General features: G+C 42.3%; 1 protein-coding gene across 1 annotated transcript in view; it reads left to right on the top strand.

The window, feature by feature from the left end:
• The window catches only part of ARL15 (ADP ribosylation factor like GTPase 15), a 440,798-nt gene that overhangs the window by 206,281 nt on the left and 207,620 nt on the right, over positions 1-26,897 (top strand). The window contains exon 5 of the mRNA XM_038765618.1: positions 2,021-2,229. Coding sequence (XP_038621546.1) covers positions 2,021-2,229 — 209 coding nt within the window. The remainder of the gene's footprint in view (positions 1-2,020; positions 2,230-26,897) is intronic.

The following is a 26,897-nucleotide window of genomic DNA, read 5'->3' as shown; positions in this document are numbered from 1 at the left end:
AGCGTGGCTCAGTAGAAAGAGCACGGGCTTTGAAGTCAGAGGTCATGGGTTCAAATCCCAGCTCTGCCAGTTGTCAGCTGTATGACTTTGAGCAAGTCTCTTCACTTCTCTCTGCCTCAGTTACCTCATCTGTAAAATGGGGATGAAGACTGTGAGCCTCCCGTGGGATAACCTGATCACCTTTTAACCTCCCCAGCACTTAGAACAGTGCTTTGCACATAGTAAGCGTGTAATAAATGCCATCATTATAATTATTGGAGCAAAGGGAGAGAATCAGGGTGATGGGGAGTGGAGGGGGAGCTGAGGAAAAGGGGGGCTTAGTCTGGGAAGGCCTCCTGGAGGAGGTGAACCTTCAGTAGGACTTTGAAGTGGGGGGAAGTTCCCTCTTCTCTCCCACCCCCTACCTTTTGTTTCACATCTCTTCTGAAATTGTCCAGCCCTCATTGTTCTGTCTAATGTGGTTTCAATTAAACTGGTCCTCTGGAAAGGATCAGGGAATGGGTAGAGAGGTGAGGGTCCTGATCATTTCTCTGTGGCGAGTGCAAACAACTGCTTTGTTCTGAGCATGTCTCGTGTCTGGAACAATTTCAGAAGAGCCCATCGTTTAACTTAGCGTCCTAGCAATTTCCAAGACACTCAAGTGGCAAAAATTGCGCAAAAGGTTTGGGCCTGTTTTATGTCGCTGTGGTATCAATTGAAGTGTGTTCAAATACTTTCATTTCAGTGGAGCCACAAAAGTAAATTTTAATTCCACACGTTCAGGACTTGAAACAGCATAGGCCTAATGAGGTAGTGGGCAGGAAAAAGACTTGAATTCTACCCGATCGGCCTTCCTGTTTAGATTTAAATAGGAATCTGGATCTGTGAGGGTTGTGAGGACCAACCAGTATGTAAATTTTCCTAATCTGTTCATTAGAGGACCTGTAGAAGAAGGTGAGGAGACGTAGCTTTGGAAAGGACCAGTAAGGCGTTGTACTGGGGTTCAGAGACCACCTCCTTTCGTTATCTTAGAAGGCGTATTTAGGAATACATTTCTCACCCTGGAAAGGGAAGGAACTAGAGAATCAATCGTATTTATTGAGCACTTACTGTGTGCAGAGCACTGTATTAAGCAATCAGGAAAGTACAACACAATAATAAACAGTGACATTCCCTGCTCACAACATGCTTAAAATCTAGAGGAGGTGCTCCATCTTCACTTTGATCGATCAATTTCATTATTTATTCATATATTCTGTTTTTTGGGTCCTTATATTCATTCATTTGTTCATTCAATCTTATTTATTGAGCGTTTACTGTGTGTAGAGCATTGTACTAAGTGCTTGGGAGAGTACAATGCAACAATAAACAGACTCATTCCCCACCCATAATGAGCTTATGGTCTACAGCGGGGAATCTGACATCAATATAAATAGTAAATTACAGATATGTACATTAGTGTGCGACAAAATTGGGAGGAAATATTGATCTCAGAATGGCATTTTCTGCTACTCTTGCCACCATATGCTTCTCGCCATAATAATAATAAGTATGGTATTTGCTTAGCACTTGCTATGTGCCAAGCACTATAATAAGCACTGGAGTTGGAAAAAGCAAATAGAGTTGGACACAGTCACTTTGCTGTGTGGGGCTCACAGGCTCAATCCCCAATTTCCAGATGAAGTGACTGAGGCCCAGAGAAGTGAAGTGACTTGCCCAGGGTCACACAGCCAACAAGTGGCAGAGCCAGGATTAGAACCCATGACCTTCTGGGTCCCAGGCCTGGGCTCTATCTTCTACGCCATGCTTCATCCGTGGGGTCATTTTCCAAGATGTACACTAGTTGTCTGTGGTCGATACACATGTGTGATTTCGGAGCAGATTTTCTAGATCCCGTGATTTTTAAATACCCTCTCGGAGGCCATGTTTGACTTCTAACGGGAAAACCAGACATCCAAGCGGTTTGAATGGAAACCGTTGGCTTAAACGATTCGGAGCGTTTTCACCCTTTCTAACGAACTTCCACTTTGTTTTTTGAAAGGTGCCAATAACATCCGGAAATATTGGAGCCGCTACTACCAAGGATCCCAAGGGGTGATATTTGTATTAGACAGCGCCTCTTCCGAAGACGATCTCGAAACGGCCAGAAACGAACTGCATTCAGCTCTCCAGCATCCACAATTGTGCACTTTGCCCTTTTTGATACTGGCCAATCACCAAGACAAACCCGCCGCTCGTTCCATCCAAGAGGTATGTGTCGCTGGCTCAACCTCACCACCCAATCTAGAAAAATCACCTATTTGCTCATTCCATTGATTTTAGGCTTCTCGAACCTTGCTACCTTGGATTTCCTAGAAAGCAAGAGCATGTAACATTCCCATTTTGATGCTTTCATTTATTCTTGTCCCAGGAAGTAAAGCTATTTCTAATTACTTAGCCAGCATAAAAGTTACTGGCGGATGTTGGTATATGGTGTTTCCTGCTCTGTCTTTTAAATTCATAATAATAACAATTATGGCATTTGTTAAGCGCTTGCCATGTGCCAGGCACTGTTCTAGGCGCTATTTACACGGTTCTTGACTTCAGGTAATTAGGTTGAACTATTTATGACTTAGGATGTTGTTTTTACTCCCTGGTCCACTGAGTTAATTCTCTCTTTTTGTTCAACTTCCCAAGTCTCCCCCTTGGGAGACTTCGTCTTCATCTCCCCCTTCTAGACTGTGAGCCCGTTGTTGGGTAGGGACCGTCTCTATATGTTGCCGACTTGTACTTCCCAAGTGCTTAGTATAGTGCTCTGCACACAGTAAGCGCTCAATAAATATGATTGAGTGAATGAATGAATGAAAGTAAAATGTCCAGCCCCGTTATGATGAGGAATCTTAGAATTGTCCTCTTGCGATTCTGGATTGTTGATGATTGACTTGAGAGGCAAGATATTCTGAAGTTACTCAGGTGTCTTCTTGGCTTGCCAAATCCACATCAATCAGCAAATCGCATAACTCTAATTGGTAGTTGTCGCATCCACCCATTACTCTTTCAATTTCTCCTTAGATTCATCTTGAAGGAATCATGTATTTTGCCTGAGTCTCTTGACTAATGTATTGAAGCATTTTAAAATTTCACCTTTCTCACTCCAGACTAGTCTTTCTGAAAGTAAATTTGTGTGTGCTCTGAAGATAGGATTTTGGTTTCTGGTTCAGTCAGGTCTGGTCCAACCCACACTGACTGGGCACAGCCTGAAGAAAATGTGAGCATTGAATGATTTCAAATGACTAGTAGTCACATACAAAATTTGTGTTCATTATAGCTTTAAATCTCTGGATTTTTCCTCTCTCTCTCTCTCTCTCTCTCTCTCTCTTTTATATTCTAGGTTTTTAAGGGTCTTGGGGACGCAGTTCTTCATGAGTGACTTCACCCTGAAGTTTGTAGGTGGTGTGGGGAGATGGGGATTTGCCTATTCTAGTTCAGGTCCTTGTGTGTATAAAATGGAAAGTGTATTCAGTAGTGTTCAAGCTGAGGTTGCACAGGACTTATTGGCATTTCACTGACTACACACCCCTGTGCTAGGTGTGTTGAGGAATTGGCTTGTCTTGTGCTGTCGAGTCGTCTCCTACCCAAAGCGACACCATGGACGCATCTCTCCCAGATTGCCCCTCCTCCATTTGCAATTGTTCTCGTAGTGGATCCAGAGAGTTTTCTTCGTCAAAATATGGAAGTGCTTTACCATTGTCGCCTTCCGTGCAGTAAATTAGAGTCTCCGGCCTCAGCTCTCTCCTGTGCTACTGCTGCCTGGCACTGGTGAGTTTTTTCTAGCAGATTGCCTTCCACTCGCTAGCCACTGCTAGGGAGGGAATGGGTAGGCCTCTGCTTGACTCTCCCTCCCATAGCCAAGACTGGTAGAGGACTGGAAACTCTCCAGGTGAAACCCTGAGAGGAGGTTGGGGAATTACAAAGGGTAAAAGACCTGTTCCCTCCCTCCAAGGAGTGTACAGAGAAATTCATTTCATTTGGGTCATTTGCTGTAGGGTTGTCAAATGCTGGGTAGTGGTGACTTTCTATACACAGTAAGCGCTCAATAAATACGATTGAATGAATGAATGATGTGTTCATGTGATAAATCAATCGATGACATTTATTTCTCTAAACTGTAAGCTTGTTTTGGGCAGGGAACATTTTGGCTGAGTCTGTTATGTTGTATTCTCCCAAACGTAGTATAGTGCTCCGCGCACAGTAAGCACTCAATAAATATGATCACTCGATCAAGCGCTTACTGTGTGCAGGGCACTATACTAAGTGCTTGGGAGAGTATGTTACAACAGAGTTAGCAGATATGTTTGTTCATTCATTCAATTGTATTTATTGCGCGCTTACTGTGTGCAGAGCACTGTACTAAGCAATTGGGAAGTACAAGTCAGCAACATATGGAGACGGTCCCTACCCAACAACGGGCTCACAGTCTAAAAGGGGGATCAGACAACAAAACAGAACATGTAGACAGGTGTCAAAACTGTCAGAATAAATAGAATTATAGCTATATGTACATAATGAAGTTAATAGAGTAGTAAATATGTACAAGTAAAATACAGTAATAAAAATGGACAAATATATACAAGTGCTGTGGGGAGGGGAAGGAGATAGGGCAGTGGGGGCGATGGGGAGGAGGAGAGGAAAAAGGGGGCTCAGTCTGGGAAGGCCCCCTGGAGGAGCTGAGCTCTCTGTAGGGCTTTGAAGGGAGGAAGAGAGCTAGTTTGGCGGATATGTGGAGGGAGGGCAATCCAGGCCAGGGGAGGGAGTTCCCTGCCCACAATGAGCCAATAGTCCAGTGGGGGAGAGTCCAATGGGGGAGACGGGATGTTTGGAAAGGAGCAGGTTGAGAAGTTCTGTGGATTTTTTTCAAGTGGGACGCTTTGCAGTGCTAGCATTTATCTTAATCCATCAATCAACGGTATTTATTCAGTGCCTAGTGTGTGCAGAGTACACGCCTGGAGAGTACAGTAGAACAATAAACAGGCACATTCCCTGCCCACATCGAGTTTACAGTCTATAGGGCTCCTAAGTGGACTCACCAGATATCCTCCTTTGAACTTCATGCCAAGAGTAATGCACTTCATTTCTTTCTTACTGTGAAGGTTTTGGGAGTGTTCCACAAGAAGTAATTGGGCCTCATAACAGTCTTGCCATATTCACCCAGAGAGCTGTGGTTCATTCATTCATTTAATCATATTTTTGAGCGCTTACTGTGTGCAGAACACAAGTAAAGTACAAGTAGGCAACAGATAGAGTCCCTACCCAACAAGGGGCTCACAGTCTAGAAGGGGGAGACAGACAACCAAACAAAGCAAGTAGACAGGTGTCAATACCAGCAAAGGTGGTCTGTGGTCTGAACAGCATTGAAGTTGGAACCCCTGAGTTCTAAACCTGGCTAAGGTGCTGGAATCTATGGCCTTGGGCAAATCACTTAACTTCTCAGCATCAGTTTCCCTGTCTGTAGAATGGATATAGTAGTACTTAATCACAGGTAGTTAATGGTGAATGATTAGTTAATGATTATGTGGTGCTTTGAAGATGAAAAGTGCATTGTTCTTCAAGTATTCATCATGGAGAAGGCCATGATTAGGGTTATCACACCTGGTCTGATTATAGACCCTTTTCCCTCACAATTGCTTTCTGGAGTGCTTCTGTAACTATTGAGCCCAAAGGTAACCTAAAGAATAGTTACACCATTCCATACAGAGAATTAGTTTTCCAGTAACGAAAATGTCGGTCTTCCTCCTTAATTAGTCAGTATGCCAAACAAGACCCTAGATTTGGGATGAGACTCATAGTAATAATAACATAATGATAACAATAATAATTGTGGTATTTGTTAAGTGCTTACTGTATTCCAGGCACTGTACTAAGCGCTAGGGTGGATACAAGCAAATCGGATTGGACACAGTCCTGTCTCTTGTGGTGCTCACAGTCTTAATCCCCATTTTCCAGATGAGGTAACTGGGGCCCAGAGAAGTGAAGTGACTTGCTCAAGGCCACACAGCAGACAAGTAGCAGAGCTGGGTTTAGAACTCCCGTGAGGATTAGATACTCTACAGTGGAGAAGAGGAAGCGATTACTAAATTCTGTTTTGTACTTCTGACCATGTCCTGTCCACGTTTACTAATGCCTTGGAGCCCAGTGAAGCAGGTGCTAGGAAAGGGAATTTCCCTTTGGGGAACCGGGAATCTCCATAGAGAAACTGACAGTTGCAAATATTGCTTTGTCAGAGAAAAGAATTTGCATTTTGGATGACTCAAGAGCCCCTATATGTGAAACAGGGAAATCAGGAATTTTTATTTCCTCTTGATCAGATCGGATTTGCATTTTTCATTTGTTCTCCCTGTGGAGTTTGGCAACACCACAATCTCTGTCTGGCAAAAAGAAGTCTGAATTCTGGTCTTGTGTACAAATTTTTTAAGACACCCATGCTGGGTTGGCAGATACTTATTTACAATCGATCAATCGATGGTATTTATTGAGCGCTTGGGAGAGTCCACTATGATAGTGTTGGTAGACACCACCCACAAAGCCTACCTTACTAGGGAATGGGAAACCAATATTATTTGAGGTACCCCTGCAGTTGGGGAAATCCACTGAAACTCTTTTTCTTGCATGTTTTGCCTGGTGTGTAAGAAGAAGCTTTCTATTCATCCCGTAGCTCCATGGAAATAGATGTCTTGAGAGGGAGTGTTACTTAAAATTGTCTTATTGAAACAGATGTAGGCAAGTACTTAGTTTAACATGAAGGGAAATCAATCAATCAGTCGTATTTATTGAGCACTTGACCATATTGAGTGCTAGGAAGAATACAGTATAACAGAATTGGTAGACACATTCCCTGCCCACCATGAGCTTCCAGTCTAGAGAGAGAGGCAGGCATTACTATAAATCGATAGTTCACAGATACAAAATGATCCCAGGTCTGAGGCAGTAAGCTTTCGATCTTTGATGGGCAAATTAGGGACAAACAGATGGAGTTCATTCATTTATTAATTGTATTTATTGAGCACTTACTGTGTGCAGAGCACTGTACTAAGTACTTAGAATATTTTGCGTCCTCATTTCCTTTCATAAATAACGAACGTTGAACTTTATCGCGAGGCATCACTAGTTGTGCCCCTGCCATCATTTAAATTGGCTCCAGAGCTTCTTTTGCCGAAGTCTCTGTCAGATAAAAAGGACGATGAGTTTCTAGAATGCCTTACTGGGAAGTAGACTGTAGCAGGTGTTTGTCCTTAGTTTCGGTCTTCCAGGAGAACAGCGGAGAAATGCCTTCAGTAGATGGGAGAGCGTTGAAGAATTCTTTGGTGCAGTTAAGGACGTAATGAGTCATAAACACTCATTGGTGTGCAGGTGCCTTTTTTTTCTGATGAAATTGTAGCATCCTGTGTTCGGTGCATAATGCACACATTGCCCAGTTTTGTACGCCGACATCGAAGTACACGTGACCATGAGCTTCATGCGGGACAGTGACTGTGTCCGACCTAATTAATTTGTATTTACCCCAGCACTTATAACATTGTTTGACAGATAGTAAGCGCTTAACAAGCACCATTAAAAAAACATGTGTGTCCCAACCCCTTTAAAAGGACCTCATGTGTGTTGCTTTATGCATTTATCTCCGATTAGAGAAGCTGATGAAACCAAAGGAGATGTTGAATTTCTACTCAAGTATTCACTCACACCAAAAGAGAATGAAATTCATCAGAGGAAGTAATGCAATTTAGTAATGTGACTGTTGGTTCCCCACGCAAAGATGTTTATGCAAAGCACCAAGATAAGAAGGGAAGACGACATAGCCTATGGGCAGAGGGCAACCAGCCCATTCACTTTGGTTGCCATTTCAAAGAACATGTGCAGGCTTGAATATTTTTTTCCTCTATGCAACACACCTAGGTGGACCAACTTCGTAAAACAGAATCTCCGAAGATTGAATTTGTAAGACTGGATTGTGAGAGAGGTGATGAACTAATACTCATTTTTGTTCACCCAAGCCTCCGAAACTACAGTCTTTATAAGCTGTCTGAAGGCCAAGCAACGTCTGCAACAGATGTTGATTGTATTCTTGTTTTGGGAGGTAGAATCCCTGTAGTTTTCCAAAATCATTTTCACGTTCATCAAGCCCTTTTTTTTTTTTTTCCCTTGGGTGCCATGCCTTCAAACATCTATGGGCACTCAGAGTGGAAACCTCGATCTGCCTCAAGAAGCAGCATGGCTCAGTGGAAAGAGCCCGGGCATGGGAGTCAGAGGTCATGGGTTCTAATCCCGGCTCTGCCATATGTCTGCTCTGTGACCTTGGGCAAGTCACTTCACTTCTCTGAGCTGCAGTTACCTCATCTGTAAAATGGAAATGAAGACTGTGAGTTCCACGTAGGACAACCTGATCACCTTGTATCCCTCCCGCATTTAGAACAGTGTTTGCACATAGTAAGAGCTTAACAAATGCCATCATTATTATTATTTAAAATCAAGAAAATTTAATTTGAGAATTTATGAAAAGAAGAACTATGAAAACAGTACATCCATTTACTTTGTTGAATTGTAATTGTATCTAATTTGTTTTACAACTCCCAGAGGAGAACATACTTCAGTTCTGAAGTTATTTAAGAGATCAGGGTGGGAGGGGTGGAGATGAGGGGGGTGGAATTTTATGAGAAGTCAAATTGATGTAGTAGCCAGTAAATGCAACCTATTTTCTCTTACCCAGTTGCTGATTGTGGCTCCATTTCTCCTCCTGGCGTTTTAAAATTTGAAATAAAGTTTTAAATTGCATCTTAGAGCGATAGATTTCTGCGGACAATCGAGAAGCTAATCCTTTTTTTTCCTGCAGCAGCACATGAATCAATATTTATTCCACTTCCAAATGTCAACTTTTCTAATACCCCAGCCTTAAAAAATTGGGTTGCCATCTGACTTGATTTTAATGTCAATCTCACTTGAGAATCGGCAACACGGACAAGAGACGATCGGGATCTTTGATGGTAGCACAAGAAACTTCCAGTTTCCAAATTGGCTCGTCGGCATTAAAGCTAGGATTTCCTTAAAGCAATGTTTACTATTTTTGAAATGATCTGTTGAGTTTCTAAATGTGATTAGAGTTCCAACAGTAACGTATTTGGTGATGACTTTAACCTTTATTCTTCTTAGGGATTTAGTGATGTTGAAATAATGGAATTGCCATACATTCTTATCCTCCCTCATATTTGGACCATCTATAAATGTTTAGATTTTCTCCATCCCCAGAATATTTCCTTGATTGTCACTTTTTAAAATCTTGGGATCTTTTCTATGGAAGGGTGCTAGCAAAGTATACGTTTTTAAGTCGATGGTATCGGATAAGTAAGGGAATATTTCACAAGATCATTTCTATTATAAATCTGGCTGTGCATGGGAAAATCAGCGTTTAAAACCAGTAAATATTCTGCTTCTTGCTCCAGTTCACTGCGTAGCGTTCTCTGTTTGGAAGAAGAATCTATTTTCTTACTAAGTAATCTGTTGACCAATAAATCTGAATTGTAAATCATAAGAAGCTTCCAGTCATGGTGAACTGCTTCTTGGCAGCATTATAAGACCCTGTGATTTTATTTTACACAGACTAGTGTACATACCTATTGTGTGAGCAATTTGAATCCTCCCTTATGGGTCATACAATCATTTGAAAATGATATAAATGCTGCATTCTATATTTAGACCGTTCACTGCAGAGGCACATCAATTCTGTTTGGAGGTAAAATAGAATAGCGTACAAAGTATGTTTTCATCTCTTGAACCGACTTTCCCTGCTGCATATTGAACAGTGGATGCCAAGTTGAAAGTATAGCAAAGCTTTGCGTCAGTCTGTAGCAGATGTGTGTTTTTATTATGAGGGTGACTTTTTGTTCAAAACTGTAAAATGGTCAGAGTGGTATATTAGCTAACATTTTGGTTCAGACCGAAAATATCGAATATTCTTATGACTGGAAATGCTAAAGGCTATCCAAAGTGTAACACATGAAATATAGCTCTATTCATACTTGAGAGGAGGGAAAGAGAACACCATGGAAATGAAGGGAGTGTTTGGAATGAAAAACAATTCGTATAAAGTAATGGCTACTTAACTAGGTAGTCAATAGTTGTACCAGGCCAAGGCCCGGTTAGGCATGAGTGTGTGTAGACTATTTAAAAATCATATTTCATTGATTTAGAATATTTATAGCTAGAAGGGAAGGATTGCTAATGTTTCCATTCAGTTGGATTCCCCGTCACGATCCTGTTTTATTGCTTAAGATTTATTCGGTAGCCCTCTTTTTACTAATGAGAAGCAGCGTGGCTCAGTGGAAAGAGCCCGGGATTTGGAGTCAGAGGTCATGGGTTCGAGTCCCGGCTCCGCCACATGTCTGCTGTGTGACCTTTCGCAAGTCACTTAACTTCTCTGAGCCTCAGTTACCTCATCTGTAAAATGGGGATTGACTGTGAGCCCCACGTGGGACAACTTAATCACCTTGTAACCTCCCCAGTGCTTAGAACAGTGCTTTGCACATAGTAAGTGCTTAACAAATGCCATCACTGTTATTATTATTAATAATAATGGATCGGAATTGCATACGTGTTCCTCTTTCCGAGTACATTTAGTTATGAGTTTAAGCCTTCCGACGTCTTGTAGTTGATATAATCAGTTATTTCTTTTTCAAATCGAATGTATTTGCAGTGCCATCGTTCTTGGCCCTAACGTTCCATTTGGCAACAGAAAGCTGAGAACACATTCCATGTTCTACAAGGTTAATAAAAACACTTGTCCGGTTAAATTAATTTGAAAGCAGGCATGTAGTTGATGTTAGTGTTGCTTTGAAGATAAAAAGCACAATAAGTGTTGGTTATTATCATTATGATAATTATTATCATTATTATTATTACATAGTGTCTGGGTGTGAATATCTCCGGTAAGTTTGGGATGGTTGAGACTAATGAGAGGGGTTAATTTTTTGGAGGTTGGAGCCTGCCCAACACTGGAGGCTTCACAGACTCCGTCCTCTCCTGGTTCTCCTCTTACCTCTCCGATCGTTCTTTCTCAGTCTCTTTTGCAGGCTCCTCCTCCCCCTCCCATTCTCTCACTGTGGGGGTTCCCCAAAGTTCAGTGCTTGGTCCCCTTCTGTTCTCGATCTACACGCACTCCCTTGGTGACCTCATTCGCTCCCGCGGCTTCAACTATCATCTCTACGCTGATGACACCCAGATCTACATCTCTGCCCCTGCTCTCTCCCCCTCTCTCCAGGCTCGCATCTCCTCCTGCCTTCAGGACATCTGCATTTGGATGTCTGCCCGCCACCTAAAGCTCAACATGTCGAAGACTGAACTCCTTGTCTTCCCTCCCAAACCTTGCCCTCTCCCTGACTTTCCCATCTCTGTTGACGGCACTACCATCCTTCCCGTCTCACAAGCCCGCAACCTTGGTGTCATCCTCGACTCCGCTCTCTCATTCACCCCTCACATCCAAGCCGTCACCAAAACCTGCCTGTCTCAGCTCCACAACATTGCCAAGATCCGCCCTTTCCTCTCCATCCGTACCGCTACCCTGCTCATTCAAGCTCTCATCCTATCCCGTGTGGACTACTGCATCAGCCTTCTCTCTGATCTCCCATCCTCGTGTCTCTCTCCACTTCAATCCATACTTCATACTGCTGCCCGGATTATCTTTGTCCAGAAACGCTCTGGGCATATCACTGCCCTCCTCAAAAATCTCCAGTGGATCTGCGCATCAGGCAGAAACTCCTCACCCTGGGCTTCAAGGCTCTCCATCACCTCACCCCCTCCTACCTCACCTCCCTTCTCTCCTTCTACAGCCCAGTCCGCACCCTCCGCTCCTCCACCGCTGATCTCCTCACCGTACCTCGCTCTCGCCTGTCCCGCCATCGACCCCCGGCCCACGTCATCCCCCGGGCCTGGAATGCCCTCCCTCTGCCCATCCGCCAAGCTAGCTCTCTTCCTCCCTTCAAGGCCCTGCTGAGAGCTCACCTCCTCCAGGAGGCCTTCCCAGACTGAGCCCCTTCCTTCCTCTCCCCCTCGTCCCCCTCTCCATCCCCCCATCTTACCTCTCTCCCTTCCCCACAGCACCTGTATATATGTATATATGTTTGTACATAGCTTTTTTACTCTATTTATTTATTTATTTAATTTATTTCTACATATCTATTCTATTTTATTTTCTTAGTATGTTTGGTTTTGTTCTCTGTCTCCCCCTTTTAGACTGTGAGCCCACTGTTGGGTAGGGACTGTCTCTATATGTTGCCAATTTGTACTTCCCAAGCGCTTAGTACAGTGCTCTGCACATAGTAAGCGCTCAATAAATACAATTGATGATGATGAAGGTTTGAGACAAGGGACGTTGAGGTTTTCATAAAGCTAAAACCGTAGCAAGGTGTTTTCCACTGTTCCCAGAACCGGCGACTTCATGCAGAATAAGAGCAAGGTTGGCCTCCGTGGCAGCAGGTACTCACCTTATAGAGACGTTACACAAAGGGGAGAGACAGCAAAGGAAAATTTCAGATTTGGGGCGCGGGGCAAGGAAAGCAGTACTCCCGAAATAAATATGATTTGAAAAAAAACCAAATTCCACCCCTTCTTTTGGGCCCTACGCAACTCGGAGTTACAACTTTGGATGTTCACGACGGGGTCGAGGATACGAAGCAGGGAAGGATTAAAAAAAAATGTAATCAGATTCCAGTATTAGAAAGTAAGAAATTAAAGACTTCAGAAAGACCCAGAGGCCACATTGCGTAATTATGCACAATTATCTTGTGAAAGGGGGACAGATGAAATTTGAATAAAAATTTCTGTAGACTGTCTTATAAGGAGTGTGTGTGTGTGTGTGTGTGTATGTGTGTGAGTGAGAGAGAGAGAGAGACCAACTTGAGGATAAAGTGTTGCCGAGAGTGAAATTTCATGATAGATGGGTACAAAAGTTACTAAGGTAAAGACAGGATGAAGCAATAGATATTAACAACTATATTCAGCTGCAGTCTACTACTAGCCTGAGAATTGGTAAGAAATCTGTGACAGTGTTAAACAAAAAAAGGCATTCCCTTATACTGCAAATGAAGTAATAAAAGACCTCAAGGGAATGAAACATGAAGGTGCCTGAAGACACTGAATTACAATTGACATCCTAAAGGCAGTTGAAGAACCAATTGTTAGAATGCCGGCAAAGCTATTCATAAAGTGCAGCAGACAGAGCATACCAGAAAGCTGAAACAATGGCCCGAGTTCAACGATATTGCTTCATAATAGAGAGGGAACCTGAAGAGCTATTGACCCTGAGACCAATTTCCAGGCAGCTGCACAGACTATAAACTGTAATTAAAGGTTCCGACCACTAATCCCGGGAAAGCTAGACTGAAGCTAGCCGGTCTAGGAAACTATCATGGATTAGGAGGATAATCCATACATAGCCATCATTTTAATCAATTTATTGGGAAGGCACTAGTTCACATTTCTGATGAAATTGAAAGCATCATGGGCCTCTTCAACATAATTATTTGGAGATTTGTTAAGCGCTTACGATATGTCAAGCACTGTTCTCAGCTCCGGGGTAGATACAAGTTAATTAGGCTGGACAGAGTCCCGTCCCTTATGGGGCTCAAAGACTTAGTAGGAGAGAGAACGGGTATTTAATCTCCATTTTGCAGATGAGGAAAAGAAGGCACGAGGAAGTGAAGTGACTTGTCCTAGGTCACAGAGCCAGCAACTGGCTTCAAGGACCAAGTCGTTTTTTGAGATATGCTAGAGAATCAGGTGCAGAATCTCTTGCCCATCCTCATTTCTTTAAAAGTCCACAACAGTTGTCTTTGAGTCAGCAAGATGAATGTCTAATAATAATAATGATGGTATTTGTTAAGCACGTATTAGGTAGCAGGCACTTTACTAAGCGCTGGGGTGGATACAAGCAAATCAAGTTGGACACAGTCCATGTCCCATGTGGGGCTCACAGTCTCAATCCCCATTTTCCAGATGAGGTCACTGAGGCCCAGAGACGTGAAGTGACTTGCCCAAAGTCACACAGCAGACAAATGGCGGAGCCGGAATTAGAACCCGTGACCTTCTGACTCGCAGGCCTATGCTGTTTCCAATACAAAATCTACCAGAATGATGCTAAAGCTCCCCGGGAAACCTCACATGCAAGATCACAACCTTCAGTGAGAAAAGCTGATTGGCCCTCTGTCTGAAGCGTTCTATAAATCCTGTCGGATAGCCCTTAGAAGTCGACCCTGAACATTCAAATATAGTGGCTAATACGCTTCAATCAATCAATCAGTGGTATTTATCGAGGTGCAGAACACTGCACTAAGCACTTGAGAAAAGTATATATATTAGAGATAGGGACATATGGGGTTATCCTATAGGTTACCCATCCTATGGCTGGGATGAATGAAGGGAGCAAGTCTCCACTTCTTTCTTCTTCTCCAAATCCCTAAATATATATGTAATATTTATCAAGCCATCTCCAACTAAGCCCTACTCCCTCCTGCGTCCTCTATGTGCCTGGATCTGTACCCTTTAAGCACCCAAAATCCCACAGCAGTTATGTGCGTAGCTGTGGTTTATTTTTGTCCATCTCCCCGTCTAGACTGTTAGCTCCTGGTGGGTAAAGGATGTGTCTACCAACTCTGTTGTATACTGTACTCTCCCAAGTGCTTTTACAGTGCTCCACCCACAGTAAGCACTCAAAAAATACCCTCAATTGATGTATTGATTCGCTTTAGAGTGTTTTCATTTTTCTGTCAACATTACATGATTTCCCGGAAGCCTCCACTCCCAGACAGGATCTCTGTAGGCAGCTGTCTTTCGGTGAAAGGCTCGTGTGGGTTGGTGCCGATATTTGATTTCCATATTCATTTTGGAAGAGAAATAAGATATCAACACAAATGAAAAATGAATGTCAAAATATTTGCCATTTTCAGAAAGCATTCTAACATCTCGATAGAAGAGCTGGGAAGAATGAGCTACTGTGGAAATTGAAAAAGGAGACTTGTTTGCTGTATTTAGGATGGTTGAGTCACACGTCACCCCGTTGGGCAGGAATTGTCTCTATTCGTTGCCAAATTGTACTTTTCAAGCACTTAGTACAGTGCTCTGCACACAGTAAGCGCTCAAATAAATGCGATTGAATGAATGAATGAATGGATGAGCCTTGGTCCAATCTCAGAAACATTGGAACCCGGAACCTGTACAAAGAAATTGATTAGCATTTTAGTGGTTTTTGCAGACCTACTTGTACGGTTTTACTCTGGCAGTCATGTTTCTGCTGGGACTCAGGATGCTGTGAGCAAGGAGTCAATCGTGTTTATTGAGAGCTTACTGTATGCAGCCACTCAACCAAGCACTTGGGAAGAGCACAAAATGACAGAGTTGGTAGACATGTTCTCTGCCCACAGTAAAGCACCCTGCAGTACTGAGGTACATAGTCATAACTTATTTATATTCATTTCTGTCTCTCCCTCTAGACTGTAAACTCATCGGAAGCAGGAAGCATATCGACCAACTCTGTAATATATAAGAAGCAGAATGATTTAGTGGATAGAGCCTAGACCCGGGAATCAGAAGGACCTTGGTTCTAATCCCGTCTGTGCCACATCATCATCACAATAATAATAATAATAATAATAATGGCATTTGTTAAACGCTTACTATGTGCCAAGCTCTGTTCTAAGCACTGGGGAAGATATAAGATAATCAGGTTAACCCACATGGGACTCACAGTTTCCATCCCCATTACAAATGAGGTAACTGAAGCATAGAGAAGTCAAGTGACTTGCCCAAAGTCAAACAGCTGACCAGTGGCGGAGGCGGGATTAGAACCCACAACCTCTGACTCCAAAGCCAGGGCTCTTTCCACCAAGCCATGCTGTTTCCCAACGTGTCTGTTGGGTGATCTTGGACAAGTACAGTGCTCTGCACACAGTTAGCGCTCAATAAATACAATTGAATTGAATGAAGTCGCTTCACTTTTCTGGGCCTCGGTCTCCTATCTGTAAAATGGGGATTAAGAGTGTGAGCTCCATTTGGAACAACGACTGTGTCCAATCTGATTAACTTGCATCTATCCCAGCGCTTAGAACAGTGTTTGGCATATAGTAAGCACTTAACCAGTACCATAATTATAATCATTATTATTAGTGTTATAGCATACCCTCCCAAGCAATTAGTCCAGTGGTCTGCACTCCATAAGCACTCAATGCATACCATTGATTGATATATTTTCTGTTTGAAGTAGGAGAACTAGTAGTAAGATGACGAAGTCCAACCCTGGCTCTAGTGAGAGGATTCGGTGAAAAATATGGATATCTTATGCACAGTTTGAGAAAAGCCACAAATCCAGATAAATGTCTAAAGAGAAATCATCTAGACTGTGAGCCCACTGTTGGGTAGGGACTGTCTCTATATGTTGCCAACTTGTACTTCCCAAGCGCTTAGTACAGTGCTCTGCACACAGTAAGCGCTCAATAAATACGATTGATTGATTGATTGATCAAATACGCTAAGCTGAAAAGATTTTTCCATCATCATGGCTTCAGGCATGACATCTTGCTTTACTGAAGATAGAGGGATTTTTTTTTAATGGTATTTGTTAAGCACTTACTATGTGCCAGAAACTGCACTAAGTGCTGGGATAACTACAAGTTAATCAGGTTGGAAACAGTCCCTGTCCCACTTGGTGATCACAGTCCTTAAATTCCCATTTGACAGATGAGGTAACTGAGGTCCAGAGAAACCAAGTAACTTGCCCAGGGTCACCCAACAGACAAGTGGCAGAGCCAGGATTAGAACCCAGTCCTTGAATGCCCAGGCTCTAACCACGAGGCAACTGTTCTCCTTATTGTGGAAGATTCTCTCCTGCCATCCCCAAAATATTGAAAGATACAGCAAGACATCAGGCTTATTATTAGCATTTCAAGTATTTAGACTATAGAGAAGTGGGACATTCAGCAGGATCCCAGTGTGTAATAAGGCCGTGATGGTGCTGAGAGATCTGGAAGCAGACCCATCCGGCTTCTTCACCAACGCCGCTTACAGACCCTCTTGTCTTGACTTATGCTGTCCAGTCATCTCCAACTCATAGTGACGCCATGGACACCTCTCTCCCAGAACGCTCCACCTCCATCTGCCATCGTTCTGGAAGTGGATCCACAGAGTTTTCTCCACCTCAGATGGAAGGGTAGGACTCAATTCAGTAACACCGACTTATCACCGTCGAGAAGCGATGTAGTCTGCAGGGAAAAGCCCAAGCCTGGGAGTCAGAAGACTGGCTTCTAATCCCGGCTCCTCCACTTGGCTGCTCCTTGACCTTGGGCAAGTCGCTTCAGAGTTCTCTGGGCCTCAGTTCCCTGATCTGTAAAATGGGGATTAAGAATATTATCCCCACATGGGATGTGGCACGTGCCCAACCGATTAGCTTTATCTACCCCAGCACTTAGTGCGGTACCTGGCACCTAGTAAGCGCTTAACAAATACCACTAAAAAAAGAAACAAAAAAAGCAAAAGCAAACAAAAGTAAAAAAACACCTATTGTGTGCAGAGCACTGTAGAAGGTGGTTTGGAAATCCCAAAGAAAGTAGTAAAAGGGAGTTTTTGCTTGTGAGGAGTTTACAATCTAATGAATTGTACTCTCTCAAGTGCTTAATGCTGTGCTCTGCACATAGCCCCTCAATAAATAACATTGATTGATTGATTACCAACAATGATACCTCGGAACAAATCTTTCAAAGGTTGAAGCTAATGCTTAAAGAAGTATAGCAACACTGGAAAGGTGTAGGGGAATTGTAAGTATGATTAGTGATTCCTGCATATATAAACCTTCGTTCTTCCCTCCCTGACAGAATTGGGGTTTCAATATTCAATATTGTTTACTCCATAACAGAGAATATGATCACTTCCTTGTTCATTTATAGTGGCTTTTCAACCTCTTTTATATTAAGAAACAATTGTAGGATTTATTTCAATTTTGTTTTTTTTTTTAATTTTTTTTGGTGGGCTGGGGGTAGCATCAAATCCCAGCATGCCTCTTTAGCCCCTTTGACTCAACTGAGTATGTATGAGCACCCAATTAAAGGACACTTCTTGTTTTTTGGGTTCAGAAATGGACTTGATTATCAAAAGCATTTGTCAAGTGACTGCTGTGTTGTAGAGAACTGTATACACTCGGGAAAAGCATACGAATATAAAAGATATGGTTGCTGCTTTTAAGGAGCTTACAATCTAATGGGAGTTAACTTTTTTTTTGCATTGACAGTTGATTTAGGTCATGGAAAGATTGTGAGATATCTCTGTTTTCACTCTGAAAACACTGGGGAGGGGAATGTGAAATGGCTAAAATACATTTCAGGATTCATTTTCATGAAAATTCAGTTGAGGGAATGAAATAGTCTAGGAAATTTGGGGAAGGAATTTAAATCATTACCTGTAGAAAGTGCAAAGCTATTTGGGCTACTAGAGTGGACAAAGCCCAAAATTGCCTAGAGGGCTAAATGTTGAAAAGAAGATCTTTCAAAATTAAAAACAGATCTTCTAATCAATGAACAGATACAAATAATGGATTCTGGAGTGTAAAACTCATTGTGAGCAGGGATCGTGTCTACCAACTCTGTTGTACTTTGTCAAGCGCTTAGTACAGTACTCTGCACAAGGCAAGCACTTCGGTCCACTACAGTGGACATAACCCAGAATTGCCTAGAGGGCTAAATGTTGAGTAGAAGATCTTTCAAAACTAAAAAAAGATTTTCCAATCAATGAACAGATGCAAATAATGGATTCTAGACTGTAAAACTCAGTGTGAGCAGGGAACGTATCTACCAACTCTATTGTACTTTGTCAAGCACTTGGTACAGTGTTCTGCACAAGGCAAGTGCTCAGTAAATACCAATGAGGGATCTCGAGGCTGCAACAAGAATCCTTTTCCCAGTCAATCAATCGGCAGTATTCATCGATAATTTTCTGTGTGCAGAACATTGACCTAAGTGCCTGGGAGAGTACAGTACAGTAGAGTTGGTAGATAGGAGCTCTGCCCATTTGAACTGAAAACCTTTCTGAGCATTATCTCCAGAATTGTTTCTCTGATGTGTTCGTGACCTCATAGAATCTCAATATTGGAAGGACCATCCAGATGTCATATATTCCAACCTCACTTGCCCCAGCGCCTAACCCACCCCAGGCTGGTAGGAATGTGATCTGTATATATGTATATATGTTTGTACATATTTATTACTCTTTTTATTTATTTATTTATTTTGCTTGTACATATCTATTCTATTTATTTGATTTTGTTAATATGTTTGGTTTTGTTGTCTGTCACCCCCTTCTAGACTGTGAGCCCACTGTTGGGTAGGAACCGTCTGTATATGTTGCCAACTTGTACTTCCCAAGCTCTTAGTACAGTGCTCTGCACACAGTAAGTGCTCAATAAATACGATTGATTGATTGATTGATCTATTCTTCACCACAATCAGCCTTATTAAATATTAATATTACTATTTTTAATATTAATATTTTAATATTTTCTCTGGCCCCTGAGAAAGACAAGCTCAGTGACACAAATCATTATTTTAAATGGTTTCCTAAATATGCCCAAGGGCCCCATTAGCTGCATACTCTATCAGTCAGTGGTATTTATTGAGCACTTTCTCTGTGTGGCACACTGTACTGAGCACTTGGGAGAGTAATAATAATAATGATGGTATTTGTTAAGTACTTACTATGTGCCAAGCACTGTTCTAAGTACTAGAGATGGTTTAAGGCTCTTCTTTATGTGTCACATATACACATGAATCTGTACCCTATAAGCACTTGGAATTCACCCCACCTTCAGACCCACAACACTTCATTCATTGTCGTATTTATTGAGTGCTTACTGTATGCAGAGCGCTGTACTGAGCACTTGGGACAGTTCAATATAATAACAGACAGACACTCCTAACAACGAACCTACTTATGGATAGATACTTTTAACCTGCTGTTTCCCCTATTTAGAGACCATTTTGTCTGTCTCCCTCTCTAGACTGTAAGCTCCTTTTGGGCATAGATGATGTCTACCGAGTCTGTCTGTCCCGATTGCGTAGTACAGTGCTCTGCACATAGTAAGTGCTCAGCAAAGCCATCAATTTTTTTTAATGCTATTGGTTAAGCACTTACTATGTGCCAGGCACTGTACTAAGCACTGGGGTTGCTACAAGAAAATCAGGTTGGACACAGTCCATGTCCCACATGGGGCTCACAGTCTTAATCCTCATTTTACAGGTGAGGGAACTGAGGCACCGAGAATAGTAATAATTATGATACTCATGAATTGACTTGCAGGAGGTCAAACAGCTAAGTGGCAGAGCCGAGATTAACAAGTCAATCAGTGGTATTTATTGAACACTTACTGTGTGCGGAGCACTGCATTAAGCACTTGGTAGAGTACGGTATAACTAGATTAGGACCGAGGTCCTTTGGATCTCTAGGCCACTCTGATTGATTCCTGGCCTCAGGGAGTTTACAATCTAATGGGAAGACAAGCCTTAAAATTGATTATTAAGAGGGGAAAGTAAAAGAGTACCAAGATATGTATGGAAGTGCGACTGGGACAGTGAATGAGGTTGACAACATTGAGTGTTTAAGTTTTGTGGAAGTGTTGAAGTGTTGGTAGGTAAAAGAAGTAAAGTGGGAAAATGAGGGAGTAATCATGGTAACCTTCCAAATATATTGGCTGCCTTTTCAAAGTGGTGGGCATATTACAGCATCTTCATGGCACACATGGTTATATGGCATACTTTAAAGTAAATTAAGCTCTATGGGGAAAGCATACATTTTCCCTACGATGTGTTATTGTGGAATTCTTAAACAAAATTACTAATCCAATTGTGGTGAGTTTGTATTCATTTGAGTACACAGGACAGTACTTAATTTGTTATATGGGTGCTTCAAAACTGCAACTTAATCATGACTTCTGTAAAAAGCCTTAGTAGTGACATTGTGTATTCCAAAGGGGGATGCACCTTTTATTTATTCACTTTTTAAAGACTATTCGTTAAGTGTTTACTATGTGTCAGCACTGTTCTAAACACAGGAGTAGATACAAGTTTTTCAGGTTGGACACAGTCCACATGGGGGTCATTCTTCCCCCTTCTAGACTGTAAGCCTGTTGTTGGCAAGGATTGTCTCTCTTTATTGTTGAATTGTACTTTCCAGGGGCTTAGCACAGTGAGCTGCATTCATTCATCCATTCAATCGTATTTATTGAGCTCTTACTGTGTGCAGAGCACTGTACTAAGTGCTTGGGAAGTACAAGTTGGCAACATATAGAGACGGTCCCTACCCAAAAACGGGCTCACAGTCTAGAAGAAGTCTAGCTGCACACAGTAAGGGCTCAATAAATATGATTGGATGAACATGGGGTTCACATTATAAATTGGAGAGAGGAGGATTTAATCCCCATTTTATAGATGAAGTAACTGAGGCAAATAGAACTGAAGTGATCTGCCTTAGGTCACACAGTCAATAGGCGGTGGAGCCAGGATTAGAACCCAGACCCTCTGACTCTCAGGCCCATATTTTACCCACTAGACCATGAAGCTTCTAGTTGTAATTTGCCTGTGATTTTTTTTTTTTGACGTAGCTTACCAAGGGAAGAATTTATTCAGTAGTTATTAATGTACTACATGTTGAAATTAAATCAAAATCATGGAGCTCTTGATGTCAATATCATTTTCTCATTAAAATTGAGAGTTTAGACCCGCAACACATAGATATTTAATTTTCACTTTTGTGTTTTAAGTTTTTTTGTTTTTTTTCCAGGCAGTCTTCTTAGGGCAGATTCTAGCTAGGATATTCAGGAAATGGACATTTGCGGATAAAACACTCGATCGAGACTAGGTTGCAGGTTTCAGAATATCTAAATACAACGTATGGAGGTTTTTGTGCAGACTTCCTAAGAACAGTAACCAAAGCCACTTTATGATCCATGCAACCCTGAGGCCTAACTCCAAATTGTGTTAATTATCAAAGATGAAGAAAAGGCAAAGCCATGTGTGGAGGGATGGGGAGAAAAACATAATTTCTGTTAAAGGTATTAGAGGAGATGAAATCTGTCCTTCATTCTGCAGTGGAAAGCAAGGTATTAAGAAGTGTGTCCCCAAATGACATATAGGCTGGTATTCAAAAACTAAAGTTTTCCTTTTGTTCTGGGGTGAAAAGCAAGGTATTGAGAATTGTCTCCCACGATCAAGTGTAGGCTAATATTCAGAAAGTAAAGTTTTCCTTTCACAGCTGCAGTAGGAATTGAAGATCTCAGTCTATAAATGATAACTTGAAAATTCATTTTAATAAATCAAAACTGATTTTTAAAATGTACCCTTGTTCAGTTGTCACGCTGAGAACTAAGAAGAACACAGTGGGTTGAGACTTTTCGTTTGGAGCAAGCAGAAGTTGTTAGAATGGGTATTGCAGGTTGTTACAATTATACCAAACAGTGTGCCAAAAAGAATCAGGTATAGAAATAACTGTAAATATATTCCTCATCTATTTCCAGAGAATTTCTTGCTGTGTGCCACTAGCGTATTTCAATCGTGTGACTGACAAATTTGGCAGGGAAATGCTATATGTATTCATTTTTTCTGTGTTGTTTTATTTTGTTTTTTTGAAAAATTCTATGCAGCCATAATATTGATTTCCAGGTTGAAACCAGATCCTTTAAAAAATCCAAAGAGGACTATTTAGCATCTCCATTCTATGACTGTAGTTGTTGCTTCTAAAGTGCTCTCAGAAACCATTTGAGGATTATCTTCCGAGGTAATCTTCCTTTACCTTAGGACTGCTCTTGGGAGAGTTTTCCGGTTTTCTAAAACCTTACACTTCTCACTTAAAAACCTCTCCGCATCAAATGAGCTGGTCATGTTAAAATGAAAAGACTTGGTTGTCAAGTGGAGGAAAATGGCGAGTATCTTTGTATTCTGTATAATAAATCAGAAGTCTTGGTGTGTGTGTTTTTTTTTCAACAAAAACGAGGGTGTGCTTTTTTTTCTTCTTCACCATTCTCAGTTTCTTTTGATCATTGATCTGGGTGACCCCAAGCTCAGGGGTTTTTTTTCTTCATTTGACATGGACAGATTTTTGAAGTATAGCTCTCCTTTGGGAACTCCGGGCAGTTCCACTTGAGTAACCTGTGATCTAATGAGCAGTAATGTAGGGTTACAGTGACCATTTTGTTTGCTTTGAGGGAGGATGGCCAGGCGGAGTGGGAGAGAGGCAGTGTCCTTGGAGGGAAAAAAAGACTCAGGGGGATCGAACAGTGTGAAAAGGACTTGTTAGCCCACATTAGTGTGCCTGATTTCCTTCACAAACAGGTCAGGAAAGGCCAACGGTAGGCTTGTCATTAAATTGCAAAGTTGAAAATCCAAGTATTCCAAAGCGTTTGGTTTTCTGAAAGTTATCCATTGGAATGTTTGTGTAATTCATGGTTGAATTTGCTTGCGAGATATGAAGCAGCCCCTACACCCCCCCCCCAGCCCTGCTCTGTCTAAAATAATTATAATTATTTTTCCAGAGGGGGGAAAAATTCTATTAAACATCTATTCATGGTTGAGTGTTTGACAGTGAGCGTGGGTGTGAAAGAAAGGCCAAACACTAACAAGGTCGTTTCACTTTCTTCGTGCACTTTGTCCATCCCGTAATCATGAGGCCATGCTTCTCATTTTAGGATTTGTTAAATGGATGGATAGATGTGTATTTTCAAATTCATATCCTGTGTAGCAGTATGTGGCTTTTAAATTAGGAAGGAGGCATCAACAGGTAGCCAGAGTTTTGCAAAGTGCAAGTAGTTTTTTGGTTGTTTTTGTTTTGTTTTGTTTTTCAGTACTGTTTATAAATCAAAGGTGTTTACTTTCAATGATGCATAAAATAGCAGGCTCGTGAAATTCTAAATGACACTATAATGGTTGAAAATGAAAACTTGCTCAATCCCAGAGTCTCACCCCTGTATTTCTGCCACGAAAAATAAATGTTGGGTCTCTTTTTAGAACAATAAGGATCTTGCTCTGGGATCGTGAACAGTTCTACCCACTGCAAGAGGTTGTCCTACAATTATTTATTTTTATCAATGTCTGTCCACATTCTAGACTGTAAACTGATTGCGGGCAGAGAATGTGCCTCCCAATTCTGATTTGCTGTACTCCCCTGAGTGCTTCTTACAGTGCTCTGCACACAGTAAGCGCCCAATAAGTATGACATTGATTTTTGTTTCTGGGTCTTAGCCGCGAACCTCCAAAGTGGAAAACCCTCCTTAAAATCACATCTCTTTCAAGAGGCCAAACCTGGCTTAGCCTGCATTTTTCCTTCTGCCTCGCCTATGCGCTCGGATGAAGCACGTGTTATTTTTTGCTCTCCCAAGCGCTTGGTAGAGTGCTTTGCTCACAGTAAGTGCTCAATAAATTTGATTGAATTATTGAAAGTGATAGTTGTCCCACAGCACTTATGGGCATATCCTTGTCCTCCCCCATTTCCCCAGCTATAGTTTGTTTAAAAGTCGGTGTCCCCCCGTCTAGACTCTAAGCTCCTTGTAGGCAGGGTTGGTTGTCTTCTAACTCTGTTCCATAGTACTCTCCCAAGTGCTAAGTTCACTGTTCTGCATACAATCAGCACTCAGTGAATCCCACTGATTGTCTGATGGATGCTTCCTGCCATTAGTTGATCTCTTTACCTCCTGCCTACAGCTCTCTTCCCCTTCACATCCAGCAGACCACTACTTTCCCCATTTTCAAATCCCTTCTGAAATCACATCTCCAGGAGAAACAGCATGGCTTAGAGGAAAGAGCAGGGGCTTGGGAGTCAGAGGACTTGGGTTTCTAATCCTGGCTTCACCCCTTTTCTGCTGTTTGACCTTGGGCAAGTCCCATAATAATGATAATAATAATAATAATAATAATAATAATAATAATGATAATAAATGTGGTATTTGGTAAGAGCTTAGTCTGGTAATGTACTAAGCGCTGGGGTAGATACAAGTTTGTCAGGTTGGACACAGTCCCTGTCCCTCATGAGGCTCACAGTCTTAATCTCCATTTTGCAGATGAGGTAACTGAGGCCCAGAGAAGTTAAATGACATGCCCAAGGTCACACAGCAGACAAGTGGCGGAGCCGGGATTAGAACCCTGGGCTGCCTATGGAAGTGATCTGACAATATGGTACCCAGCATCCTCCTTTAAAGCGGGATGGCTGTAATATGGGGGAGGGGGAAGGGATCTACCCCTCTATCCGTGCACTATATGGTGAGATCCGGGTGGCGGGAAGGGGTCTCTTCTGTGGCAGTGAGGTCAGCTGCAGTAGACCGGGGCTTCTCCCTCCACTGATCTTTGCTGGGGACATGCTCTGAACACAGAAAACGCTAAATAAATATAATTGAATGAGTGACTATTTGAATAGGCATTTCTGGTACAGCCCAGACTATAATAATAATAATTATGGTACTTGTCAACTACTTACCATATGTCAAACACTGTTCTAAGCACTAGGGTAGTGCAAGTTAATCAGGTTGGACCCAGTCCCTGTCCCACATAGGGCTCATGGTCTTAATCTCCATTTTACAGAAGAGGGAACTGAGGCCCAGAGCAGTGAAGTGACTTGCCCAAGGTCACACAGTAGAAATGTAGTGGAGCCGGGATTAGTACCTATGACTTTGACAGCTTCCCTGCTCACCAACACACCCCCCCCCCGCCCCCCCCCGGCAAATTGGCCTGTATAGAATGGGGCCAGGGGCCGATTGGAAGGGGCAGGAGAGGTAGGTGAGCTTTGTGTTTCTACCCCTGTGTCTTCTTGCCCCTGGGACTCTCTCCTCTTTCCTTCTCCCTCCTCCTTGCTTTTTCTCAGGGGACTACATCAGAAGTGACTGATATCACTAGAGGGTTAGGGGCAAGGCACTTAAAAGGGCCTGGCTGCTCTGGTGAGACCAGATTTACCCATGGCAGGAAGAAGAGAATGCAGATGATTTTAATTCCCACCTTTCCTGGTTAATTCTTACCCCCTTAGCCAGGGATCGTGTCTTGTAATAATAATAATAATAATGATAATAATAATTATGGTATTTGTTAAGCACTTACTATGTGCTATGCAATGTTCTAAGTGCCAAGCAAATTGGGTTGGAACCATGTGGGACTTGCATTCTCAATCCCTGTTTTCCAGATGAGGTAACTGAGGCCCAGAGCAGTGACTTGACTTGCCCAGTGTCACACAGCAAAGTGGAGGAGCCAGGATTAGAACCCATGGCCTTCTGACCTTTGTCCTTCTGACTTAGATCTCTGTCACAACCCACCAACTGCTTAGTACAGAGGCCTGCCTACTCTGAAAATACTAGGCTTGTTGAAGCAGCGTGGCTCAGTGGAAAGAGCAGGGGCTTTGGAGTCAGAGGTCATGGGCTCAAATCCCGGCTCCGCCAATTGTCAGCTGTGTGACTTTGGGCAAGTCACGTAACTTCTCTGTGCCCCAGTTACCTCATCTGTAAAATGGGGATTGACTGTGAGCCCCCCGTGGGACAACCTGATCACCTTGTAACCTCCCCAGCGCTTAGAACAGTGCTTTGCACATAGTAAGCGCTTAGTAAATGCCATTATTATTATTATAGGCTTGATTGTGTTACTCTGGATGATAAATTGCCACCCTGCGAGGCTAATTATCACACTCTGGATGCCCAACTGGCAATGTGTGTCCGTGTGTGGGTGAGTGAGTGAGTGAGCTAGAGGGAGAGAAAGGCTATATTTGCCCTATTGTGGGTATGCTGGCATGTCTGTTTGGATATGAGAAGCAGCATGGCATAACGGCTAGAGCATAGGCTTGGGAGTCAGAATGGGTTCTAATTCCGGCTCCTCCACTTGTCTGTTGTGTGACCTTGG

The sequence above is a fragment of the Tachyglossus aculeatus genome, chromosome 23 (assembly GCF_015852505.1).
Source record: "Tachyglossus aculeatus isolate mTacAcu1 chromosome 23, mTacAcu1.pri, whole genome shotgun sequence".
Lineage (NCBI taxonomy): Eukaryota > Metazoa > Chordata > Mammalia > Monotremata > Tachyglossidae > Tachyglossus > Tachyglossus aculeatus.
This window is presented reverse-complemented; position numbering and strand designations above follow the sequence as displayed.